At 37.6% G+C, this 9,717-nt stretch overlaps 1 protein-coding gene across 2 annotated transcripts in view; it reads left to right on the forward strand.

Moving 5' to 3' along the window:
• Positions 4,500 to 9,717, forward strand: part of LOC104746688 (protein TIME FOR COFFEE) — a 7,905-nt gene continuing 2,687 nt past the window's right edge. The window contains exons 1-12 of one of the 2 annotated variants that reach the window (XM_019237108.1): positions 4,500 to 4,757; positions 4,844 to 5,374; positions 5,482 to 5,681; positions 5,774 to 6,083; positions 6,177 to 6,513; positions 6,601 to 6,640; positions 6,733 to 6,831; positions 6,999 to 7,236; positions 7,323 to 7,389; positions 7,477 to 7,546; positions 7,649 to 7,981; positions 8,071 to 8,986. In XM_019237108.1, the coding sequence (XP_019092653.1) occupies positions 4,658 to 4,757; positions 4,844 to 5,374; positions 5,482 to 5,681; positions 5,774 to 6,083; positions 6,177 to 6,513; positions 6,601 to 6,640; positions 6,733 to 6,831; positions 6,999 to 7,236; positions 7,323 to 7,389; positions 7,477 to 7,546; positions 7,649 to 7,981; positions 8,071 to 8,986 (3,241 nt within the window). In that variant the 5' untranslated portion in view covers positions 4,500 to 4,657. The remainder of the gene's footprint in view (positions 4,758 to 4,843; positions 5,375 to 5,481; positions 5,682 to 5,773; positions 6,084 to 6,176; positions 6,514 to 6,600; positions 6,641 to 6,732; positions 6,832 to 6,998; positions 7,237 to 7,322; positions 7,390 to 7,476; positions 7,547 to 7,648; positions 7,982 to 8,070; positions 8,987 to 9,717) is intronic. The other variant, XM_010468216.2, reaches the window with a different exon arrangement.

Genomic DNA, 9,717 nt, shown 5'->3' on the forward strand with positions numbered 1-9,717 from the left:
TTTGTGACGTTTGTAGAAGCTGCTACTAACTCTCCCCCACAAATCATGTAAGGAACCACTGATGTCATAAATTCATAACTATAAAAAAGTTTCATATATCTCATCACTTTATCATTGTGGTAAATTAATATTTCTTTCTCTATGTATTAATCATATTATTGACAAAATTACAACTTTTTCTTTTCCTCAATACACACATTAACAGGAAAAGAAAAAGAGAAAAGAATTGAGGACCCGGTGGATGTGGATCCTTTGTTTATGGCATGGGGGTCTTTATTTTCTTTCCGGGCCCCTAAAACTTTCAAAAGAAAATACAAAGCAAACCAAAAAAAAAAAAACATTAAAAGAACAATAAGAGAAAACAATCAATTGTATAATAGAGAAAGTTTTAAATCAAATAATAAAATAATTTTTGGGTGATTATGTGTACATAACCACTTTCTTTCAAACGTATGAGAGACTCTCTCCTTATGCCACCACAAAAAAATTAAAATTGTATAGTTGTGTCCCCATTATAAAAATAAGTATCTATCATGGCTATTCTTTTCAATCTATCATGGCAAGTTTAGGTCAAAGTAATAGCAAATCGCAATTACCAAAAACCTTAATTAGTATTTTTAAATTCAGCAAAATGGTTTAGCCTAAGCAAAGGGCTTATCTAGGCTACCACATACTACCCTCTTCTCTCATCAATTATTAAAATCCGGAAAAATAATAAACTTATTATATCCAACACTAAATGTTGGAATACAAATATTGTGACTTTTCTTCATATAAAAAATATCGAACAGATATAATAAAATAAAAATATCAAAATACGTCCTAATCAGTTGCCTAGCCTCTATCAGCTAAAGTAATGTTTTTTATACTTTCAACGATTAATCTAGTCTCATAGTATAAAAATAATATTATTTTGGAGGCAATGTGTACTTTCGTCTCTTTGCATTTTCTAGATTTGAATGATAACAATGATTATAATAATGAAGAAACAGTCATGGTGCCATGTTCGCTGTATAAAATAATTTTATATTATATGGTTTAAAATATAAAATAATTAGAGCTCGCAATTTTCGATATGCTCTTATTAGTGCGTTAATGAAGGGATTATTTTTTTAACTCATAAAAATTATACTTATAAACGTTTCTTCGCATACGACAAATAAAGAAAAAAGAAAGATATGTTAGTACAAAGATACTTATTAATGTTAATTAAATTAAAAAAAACATATTGTTTATGTTTATGTATAATTGTCTGATTGAGTAAGAAAAAAACGTTTGGCTCTTGACGGCTAGGGTTAAGCGAACGATCAACACTATTGTCACGTAGGAAAAAGCAATAACTCGTAAAAATCACCACGTGTCACCTACTAAGTCAAACGTATTTATTTCTATGAAGTTAATTTTTTAATTCGTCGACAAGTTTTATTAGGCGGGGGTGGGGGACTCTACTACACTCCGACGTGGCATTTCCACTGTAGTAAAAAAAAGCGAGATAACGTAATTCCACCAATCGAAAATTACCACGTAAACAACTAACGCGGCTGTCACCTTTAATATAAGTGAACGACCGTGACTTTAGAGCGGTTTATATTTTTATTTTATTTATTTTTAAAGCTATGTAAAGAGAGAGGAGAGGAGAGTAGCTTCGACAAAAACAAGATCCAAGGCGACGAATTAAAGAGAGAGAGAGCGATCATCCACGTGTCATGTTGGTAATAAAACACGTGGAATCACGTGGATATCTTAGGATTCTTATTTGCACGCGCTTTTATATCAGCGCAGCGCGTAACGTTAAAATTAAATTTATGCGAATCTAACTCGTTAAAGAAAGAGTTACTCCACTGTTATTAATTACTCGTATATGCAAAAAATTATGATGAATCCTGACCATTGACCAAATTCAATTTACAAAATCTATATTTTTCTGCTCGTGGGGGGCCTAATCCATGTCACAATCACCATATATTTAAAATAAAAGTATAAATATAAAAAATTTCTTTAATAAATAAATTTATAATAAGACACCGTACTAAAAACATTTGAAAAATCAGGTTTAGGAGTAAAAGTAGAAATACTACCGTATTTTCTAATTTCCTTTTCCTATTTCATTCTCTCCCCCCCACACGAATGATTTTGCTGTACTCGTAAGAAATGACGTTTTCGAAACCATGCTCAGGATATATGATAATAATGGTGTGTTAACATAATAAAATTTCGTTATCATATAATTTAATTTGGTATTTCGATTTGGTAAGGGAGGGGAGACATTTTTGTGGATCTAAGATATTCAAATTTCGTTAAAATAATAAAACATTTGAATATCTTAGATCCACAACCACAAACCTAACTAAGTTTTTATATATAAAAAAAAGTCAGAGTTAATTTTATTCTCTTTCCAAATGTATAACTTAAAGTATGTTTTATTTATTTATTTATTATTTTTTTTGGGACAAAAAAGTATGTTATACTATTTATTATACTCCAATCTTTTCACTTAATTTAAATGTTAAAAACAAAAAAATTGAAAATCCAATCGGAGGAAGACTTTTTAAAGAAAATTAAAAATATATCAGAAACTAAACTGGACAAGAAAACCTAATATCTAGAAATATCTATTCAAAATTATCTTTTACAATTAATACTACTCTCGACAATAGCGAAACAAGCCAAACTTTTTTATTTGTCAACATGCCAACACTTTTTTATTATTTAGAATATAGTACTCTCTTTTTTTCTCATAGACAAAAATAATTTATACTGTGAGATTTCCACTGGATATAGGTGAAAATAGTAAATAGGCAGTGAAAAAGGTTAAAATAAAAATATATATATAGAGAGAGAGAGGAGCAATTCCACATTGGCAGCTAACACTGTGGACCTCACACTTCTGGGAAGTTCCGTGACCGTGACTTGAGTGAATACAAAAGAGGTCCCCACATTCTCATCTGAGCCGTCAATTGTTTTCTCTAACCAACGGTTCAGATCAACCGGTCGGGTGCCAACTCAACGCCTTTTTTACGGGATGACGCTTTCTGCCAAGTCAGATTTTACAAGAAAACTAATCCAACGGCTGTGTTAATTTTTTGGCTATTGGCAACAACTGATATCAGCCGTTGATTTTGTAATTAATGAGTTTTTTTAGATTGAGGTGGTGGGGCCACTTCTCTAACTTTATAGTAGGTGTTATTGTTTAGCTTCTTCTCTCTCCCTAATAAAAATAAAAAAATCTAGAGATTATTATATGGTTTTATTACTGTTTTAGAAATATCCAAAATATGACCAGATTTTAAATCGTTATTACAGAATATTATTATAGTTATGTCAACTTGACTAATCTAAATCTAGGAATTATCAAGATTTGCTTTTTCTATGTCTCTTAGTTTTGAATTTAGAATTTTAAACTTTCACTTGATGTTTTTTCTTTTCTTTTAAAAGTGTAAAAAATAAAAAGATCAACTTTTGCAAACCTGGCATCTTCGAAAAGGTAAATTTAATTGCTTGCACGTAAAAAGAAATATGGAAAAAAAAAAAGAAAAAACATTAAACTATTGATGAGCCATTTGTTTAGTAGTTTAAAGGAAATGAATTAAAAAAATAAAAGTAAATAAAAAGACGGAAGAAGAGGTAGAGAAGTGGGAACCTGAATATGATTAAAATTTTACCGGTTGGTTCAGTCACAAAGATTCCATTCTGATCGTCAGATTTCCTTTACCATTGTCTCTTTCTACCGGTAATCACCGGTGATACATCTTTTCAAGACATTTTCTTTATGAAAATTTAAAAAACAATATTATCATATTTGTGCGTGTTTATGTCAGTATTTTTTTTTTTCACACGAGTCATCGCGATTAGTGGACAACAGTACACTACCCCCCAGGAGCCTTTTTTAAATTATTTAATTGCAATAATATATGCTACTATAATACTATAAAATATTTTTATTTTTATGTTTCCGACTACTAATATATTTTTGTTTCTTTATTTTTTTAATATTTTATTTTTCTAGAGAGAGTAAAGTCAATAAAATATTGGTAACGATAATACAGACGGAAGCGTGTGATGTCAAACTCTTGACACGTGGCAGCTCATGTTTAAACAGTCCAAAATAATTTTTAACATGAATCCGACTAGGAAAATAATATTATTATTATAAATTAAAACCGAAAAAATTAGTAATCTGTTAACAAATACTAAAATATTACAACAAATAAGATATCATTTTTGTGTGGGTCTCACCTTGGATGCTGACTAATTAAATAAATAAAAAGATTACTTTTTTTTGAAAAATGATAAATAATAAAATAATAATCGGTGGTAAATATAATAAAAGAGGAAATATTTAATTAATGTTTGTGAGATCTCTTATTATTAACGGAGGGCTAAGATTTTGTCAGCTGGTTATAAAGCGGATCGTGACCGTTAGATGAATTCACACCGACGGTGAAGATTGAGAAAATGTTTTACGGCAGGGAGATATGAGCCGTGGATTTATTCGCTACTGCCCTTTTATGAGGAGCACAAATAAAGGAGATAATGGGAAGCAAGTAGAGAGATAGAGGAAAGAGAGAGAGAGCGATAAAAGAGAGAGAAAGGGGTTACGATTTTAGGGAGAAGAAGAAGGAAGAAGAGGGAGAGAGTTATAGAGAAACAAAGAAAGATGGATAGAAATAGAGAAGCTAGAAGAGTACCTATGGCTGCTGCCGGAAATGGTATTTCACGGCGGAGACATAGAGCCGGAAGTTTCAGAGATTCTCCAGGTTTTTTTTTTCATTTCATTTTTACGTTATTTCTTCAGATCTGGGAGAAACCGTTTGATTCTGATGTTTTTTTTGTTTTTTTTCAGAGGAGGAAGGTCCGGTGGAGTTACCGGAGGCGGCGAGGTTGAGAGATCGAGGAGGGAGTAATAAGAAGGATCGAGATCGGGAACGTGATAGAGACAGAGAGAGGGAAAGAGAAAGAGATAGGGAGAGAGATCGGTTAAACAGCCGGAGTAAAAGGAGAAGAGGAGAACGTTTAATGATGGTTCACGGTAATCTAGACGACGGTGGTGACGATAGCTCTGAAGAGAGTGTTAACGACGATGAAGAATACGACGACGGAGGTGTAGGACCACCGTCTTCTTTGAAGATGCTTCCTCCGACGAACATCTCCGCCGCTTCGTTCTCATCGTCTCTTTCGAATCATCATCACAACGGTGGTAGCGGTAATCTCCATCACAGCCACAATATTAATAACCACCATCAGAGGAAGAATTTTCCGCCGACGAAAGTTTTCAGATCGAATCCTTCTCCGGCGCCGGTTTCACCTCTTGTGTCGACATGGAAAGCCGCGGACGAAATGATCGGTGTTTCGGTTCCTAGAAAAGCTCGGTCAGGTAGAGAGGTGGAAATTTACATTTGTAAACAAATCTCTCGCTGATCTAGTAAATCTCTCTTCATGGATCTTCTAATCTCTTCGTCTTCTTACTTCTTCCTTTTACAGCTTGTACCAAGAGACCGCATGAATCATGGGCGTCGAGTACTACCGGCGGTGGTGTTTTTGCTTCCGGTGAACAAATCCATCGGCAAGTATCGTCAACGTCTCCAGCTAATAGAGTTAGTCCGGCTTCGATTTTAGCTTCTCCGTCTCCTCCAGCTCCTACATCTCCTTCTTCTTCAAGCGTTTCTGTCCGGAAAAAATTGGTTAGTATCTCATAAGTTTTCATTCTCCCATATCTCTCCATCTCCATCTCCATCTTCCTGTTTTTTGACTTGTGAAGTTTTTGCTTGTGAAGCCGTCGGGGACGAAACAGAAGCCGTTACCGCCGAAGTCATCATCATCGTGTAAGTTATCATCTCCGGTGGCTGTACAAGACGAGATCGAGATCGAGATTGCTGAAGTGTTGTACGGTATGATGAGGATGCCTTTAGCTACATCGAAACAAGAATCCGCCGGAAACGATGTGACGGAGGCAGGTGCGAAATCAACTGTAGAAGTCAAATCTAGAGTACCATCGCCGCCGATCTCTAATCCTCAAACTCTTCCTCAATCATCATCTATCACACTGGCTGCAAATTCGAGTTCGTCTAATGTTTCAGCCATCGGTAAGTCTTCCTTCTCCATTCACAAACAAAAACGATCTGTTTTGGTATTTTTCGTCACCTTCTTACTTTGTTTTATCGTTTTGGTTTTCTCAGCTCCTAAAAGAAAGAAACCGAGACACGTCAAATACGAAGACGAGAACAGTTCTCGCGTCACTACGATCAAATCCGAAGGTGAAGCTCCTTCGAAAAGTCAACTTCCGTTGAGTGATCAGCTAAAAAGCTCAGGATCCGGCGAAGGAATTAGCTCTGTGTTGGATTCAACCATTCCTCAAGCGAGAGAAATCCACGCGGCGTTAGATTCGAGATCAGGAAGTGAGAAAAGAGCGGAGAACAATCATCTGTCAAAAGAGGAAGTTGTATTGCCGAAAGTGGAGTCTTCTTCAGGATTTAGATCCGATGGTGATGGCGCTACCACTTTAGGAGCTAAATCGTACGCATTCAAATCTATACATTTTTTTTTCCTGAAAAGTTTTTACCTAATTTTTGGTACTGAAGAGTTTTTTTTTTAATCATGCAGAAGTTCACCGGTAAAGGAGAAGTTTGAGATAGATCTGATGGTAAGTGTCAATTTTTTATTTAATTTTATTTTACTTATATATATATTTTTTTTTGGATAGCTTTTTGCTAATTTTTTTTTTAATTGGTTCAGGCGCCACCGCCGGTGAGATCTTCATCGGAGAGAGGCGGCGGAGAGATGATGGAATGTGTGGCAGCAGAAGCTAAACCTAAAGTCACGGAAGTGGAAACGGTGAGTGGGACCTACTTTTGTTTGGTAATATATATTGTGATAATTGGGGGGATATCCATCATTACTTTTCTTTGCTTTTTTTGGCTCTCTTTTTCTTATCTTCTTCTTTTATGCCCCCTCTTTTTTTTTTTAATTCTCTCCCCCGTGTCTACACTAAATGCATGTAGCAGGAAGCAAAGCCTCTTCTAAAGGAAGATAGAGGTGCTCCGACGTCGACGATTCATGATTCTGAGGAGAAGAAGAGACCTAGGTTGGTTGCGGAAGCTGAACACCATAAGTTAGAGAGGAACTGTGAACTCAAACTCGACATTGATAAATCTGATCATGTGGGTATAGTAAACAAGCAGCATCATGTTCAGAAACAGCCACCGCAACAACAACAACTATCTCTTCCTGATAAAACAGGTAAAGCTTTTTTTCCTTGTTTCTTGAGTTTTGGTGTTTTAGTTAAAATGGTGTCCCTCATTTTTTTGTTTTTCTGAATTTTCCAGCTCAAGGTAGCCATTTACCTCTGCATATGTCAATGCCTGGCTGGCCTGGTGGTCTTCCGACAATGGGGTATGCTTTCTGTAATTTTAGCATGTGAAACTTTGCAAAGTCTCCTTTTTTCTCCCCCTTGAATTAATGGAAACTCTGATGAAACAGATACATGGCGGCACCTACACAAGGAGTTGTGCCTACGGATACCAGTTCCATATCAGCTGCAGCAATGCAGGTAATTTTCATTGGATGTGCTATTCGAAAAATCCTCTTTCACACTTTCTTTCACATTTTCATTGGATGTGCTGTTATTAATTTAAATTTTGATCTTGTGCAGCCTCCTCCGCATTTACTTTTTAATCAACCGAGGCCTAAGCGATGTGCTACACACTGCTACATTGCTCGAAATATTCAATCTCATCAGCAATTTACAAAGATGAATCCTTTCTGGCCTGCAGCAGCAGGCTCAGCTCCACTGTATGGGACCAAGGCCTGTAATCTCAGTCTCATGCCTCCCACAGAACTTCAGGGGAGTGTTTTGGGTAGAAGTTCCAACCCTGTTCAAGATAAGAACTCTCAATCTACTTCTAAAAGCTCAGTAGATACAGCTCAACGAAATCAAATATTGCTTCAACAAGCTCTGCCACCTGGAGCAGCCAATAACATCTTGGTTAGTTTTTTTTGTCATTTATCTGGCATACATATCAAGTTTTTTCGTCTTTACAAGCTCATTGTTGTTATTTGTTTCTTCCATTGTAGCATGGACCTACATTCATTTTTCCCATGGGCCAACAGCCTCATGCAGCTGCTACAATAGCTGCTGCATCTGTCAGACCTTCTAATAGTGGTATCACGTCTTCTGGAGCAACACCTTCTTCAACCTCCATGAATGTTTCTGCATTAGCTACTCCAGCTGGTGCGCCAACAATGAGCTTCAGTTATCCAGCCATGCCAGGAAATGAAACACAATACCTTGCCATTTTGCAGAATAACGGTTATCCGTTTCCAGTCCCAGCTCATGTTGGTGCGCCACCTGCTTATAGAGGAGCTCCTGGGCAACCGATGCCATTTTTTAATGGTCAATTCTATTCCTCCCAGATGATCCAGCCTCCACATCATCAGCCACAAAAGCAGCAACAACAGCAGCAAAATGGTCAAATGCTCCAGAGCCATGCTCCTAGCAACCAAAATGGGAGTGTTTCCACTGGTTCCTCAGCAGCACAAAAGCATCTGCAGAATCAACAGCTGAGGCCACCGATTAATCACGGGAACTCCCAAGGATTTCCAACTCACAAAGTCGGGTCTCAACCTTTGAGTTTTCAGCATAGGCAGCAACCAAGAGAAAATGCAACTCAACATAGCGAGACTGTTGGGGAAGATAGCCCATCAACTGCTGATAGCCGGGGTTCGCGTTCCAATGTTGCTTGTGGCCAGAACTATGGTATGGCAATGCAACCAACCAACTTGGCTTTGATGAGTTCAGCAGCACCTGGTGGTGGAGTGGTTGGATCGTCTAGCAGCCATGGTGAAAAGAAAGCACAGCAGCAGGTTTCAAAAGCTGGTGCAGAATCCTTCCAGTCACAGGGTTATGCTATGACCTTTGCAACGTTCAATGGGGCTCACACTGCTCCGACCCTGAACATGTCTTCAANATCTGTCAGACCTTCTAATAGTGGTATCACGTCTTCTGGAGCAACACCTTCTTCAACCTCCATGAATGTTTCTGCATTAGCTACTCCAGCTGGTGCGCCAACAATGAGCTTCAGTTATCCAGCCATGCCAGGAAATGAAACACAATACCTTGCCATTTTGCAGAATAACGGTTATCCGTTTCCAGTCCCAGCTCATGTTGGTGCGCCACCTGCTTATAGAGGAGCTCCTGGGCAACCGATGCCATTTTTTAATGGTCAATTCTATTCCTCCCAGATGATCCAGCCTCCACATCATCAGCCACAAAAGCAGCAACAACAGCAGCAAAATGGTCAAATGCTCCAGAGCCATGCTCCTAGCAACCAAAATGGGAGTGTTTCCACTGGTTCCTCAGCAGCACAAAAGCATCTGCAGAATCAACAGCTGAGGCCACCGATTAATCACGGGAACTCCCAAGGATTTCCAACTCACAAAGTCGGGTCTCAACCTTTGAGTTTTCAGCATAGGCAGCAACCAAGAGAAAATGCAACTCAACATAGCGAGACTGTTGGGGAAGATAGCCCATCAACTGCTGATAGCCGGGGTTCGCGTTCCAATGTTGCTTGTGGCCAGAACTATGGTATGGCAATGCAACCAACCAACTTGGCTTTGATGAGTTCAGCAGCACCTGGTGGTGGAGTGGTTGGATCGTCTAGCAGCCATGGTGAAAAGAAAGCACAGCAGCAGGTTTCAAAAGCTGGTGCAGAATCCTTCCAG

The sequence above is a fragment of the Camelina sativa genome, chromosome 15 (assembly GCF_000633955.1).
Source record: "Camelina sativa cultivar DH55 chromosome 15, Cs, whole genome shotgun sequence".
In the NCBI taxonomy this organism is placed as follows: domain Eukaryota; kingdom Viridiplantae; phylum Streptophyta; class Magnoliopsida; order Brassicales; family Brassicaceae; genus Camelina; species Camelina sativa.